Source organism: Benincasa hispida, chromosome 1, assembly GCF_009727055.1.
Source record: "Benincasa hispida cultivar B227 chromosome 1, ASM972705v1, whole genome shotgun sequence".
NCBI classification, from domain to species: Eukaryota; Viridiplantae; Streptophyta; class Magnoliopsida; order Cucurbitales; family Cucurbitaceae; genus Benincasa; species Benincasa hispida.
In genome coordinates this window covers 68,309,122-68,311,093 of record NC_052349.1, presented here as the reverse complement: position 1 = coordinate 68,311,093, position 1,972 = coordinate 68,309,122, and the positions used below count along the sequence as shown (strand labels likewise).

Below are 1,972 nucleotides of genomic sequence, written 5' to 3'. Positions count from 1 at the left end.
CATCCACAATTAAATACAATCATTTTTTTATTCTTAACAACTTTATTCTGAGACATCTTTGTTTTTTTAGGTATCTATAAAATTTAAATCAAACGATGTTTAGAAAAATCAAATTAATTTAAACTTTATATCAAAACTATCACATTTAATACCTCAAAAACGAAGTAAAAACAAAATTCAAACATCAAGTATCGTAAGTCTGTTAATTTAAAAAAGGATCAAATAGAAAATAAATTCAAATTCTAAGAAAAAAAATGTGTACTTTAACCTCCGAATGAGATTGTGTAGAAGTGATTTTTCAATCCTTATTTTTTCTTAAGAAATGACTTGAATTAGGCTACGTTTGGCATTGCGTTAACTGTGTCAAAATGTCATTTCAAAAAAATCTCAACAGTTTTTTATGTTTGGTAAAACATATTTAAATTAAATTCGTTAAAATCACTTTTAAAAACACCTTAATTTCACTGTTAACTTTAAAAGCACTATCTACCTTTCATGTTTTCCTAAAATCAGGTAGAACTTTTAATTAATATTTAATTTTCAATTTTATACTTTAAAAAGAAGATTTATTTTATATATTTATCTATTTCTCATCTAATCTAATCTAATCAAATCTATTTTCTATTTTTTATGAGTTAAATACATCATTTAAAAAAAAAGTATACCATATCCATTTTTTTTAAATAAAACTATTTTTCTTAATATTTAAAAATTAATCTATAACAAACAATTATACTAAACAATTATTTAAAATTTTAAATTATAAATTTTTTTTTATTATAAGTTTATTTTAATTAATATATCTAAAATGAGATGATTTTGTATCTACTTACCAAACACTCTAAGCTATTCGTTTTATAATTGATTTTTCTAAAAATACAATCTCAAACAAAGTCTTAACTAAAGATTGAAAAAGTACTACACAATAAAGATAAAATTGACAATTTTACATGATTATTTTTTTTAAAAAAGGACAAAATTGAAAAATAATATTGGTGGGACCATTCATATGAAGAATATATAGAGAAACCCCCCAATCAAATTGTATTTAAAATAATGAAAATTAAAGTTTTGATTTAAAATGAAAGATTTTGTCATGTTTGGTTGATATGCCAAATATAAAACATCATATTTAGGAGAGACTTAGAAAAAGCAAAAGATAAAGAAATTAAGAAAGCAAAACATCAAGAAGAAGATATCAATGGCGGATTGGGGGCCAGTGTTTGTAGCAGTGATTCTCTTCATTCTATTATCTCCAGGCCTTCTGTTTCAGGTCCATGGCGCCGAAAAATTCATCGAGTTTGGAAACTTCGAAACAAGTGCAACCTCTATTTTTCTTCATTCTCTCATCTTTTTCGCGCTCTTTTGTCTCTTCACTCTCGTCATTCATCTTCATATCTACATCTAAATCATATAATATCGTTTTTTATCACTTTTCACGTATATATAAATTAAGTTCGTATCAATTTTCTGTTCGTTTCATTTCAAAAGTCTTTGTATTAAGAGAGATGATGTAGTTTTATTCATAATATATCGTGGATTTATTATGTGATATCATGTTTGCATTTTAATACGAGTTTCTTTTTTATGCTGTCTTTTACTCTTCCTCAATCTTCTCGATCAATATCTGGTTTGTTTTCCCTCTCGTGTGCATCTTGAACTCTTCAAGTTTTCATCTATCAATTATATGAATTTTGAAAATCTATAATAAAAGAGTAAAAATTACAACATTCATCCCAATACAAATTAATGAAAATAGAATTGACATTTTTTTTCTTGACATTTAACGTTACTCTATTTTTTTTTTCCTTTCTAAATTTGTTCAAATAATAGAGTACAAGGTAATGAAATTACTTCAAATGATAGACGTGGACCAATTGTTCATTAATTATTTAATGTGGCTCGTCAAATTTATTATTATAAATGTTGCATGTGGATGGATTTTTGTGTTATTTGATGGGGTATGTTTGCC

At 24.8% G+C, this 1,972-nt stretch overlaps 1 protein-coding gene across 1 annotated transcript; it reads left to right on the top strand.

Moving 5' to 3' along the window:
* Window positions 1-1,064: 1,064 nt before the first annotated feature.
* On the top strand, window positions 1,065-1,552 carry LOC120092931. Its single transcript, XM_039051180.1, has one exon. The coding sequence runs from the start codon at window positions 1,202-1,204 to the stop codon at window positions 1,406-1,408; it is 207 nt and encodes a 68-aa protein (XP_038907108.1). The 5' UTR covers window positions 1,065-1,201; the 3' UTR covers window positions 1,409-1,552.
* The last annotated feature ends 420 nt before the right edge of the window (window positions 1,553-1,972 follow it).

Bases quoted from the DNA above. Each gene is read 5' to 3' on its own strand.
- LOC120092931 (XM_039051180.1), top strand. From the start codon at position 1,202: ATGGCGGATTGGGGGCCAGTGTTTGTAGCAGTGATTCTCTTCATTCTA.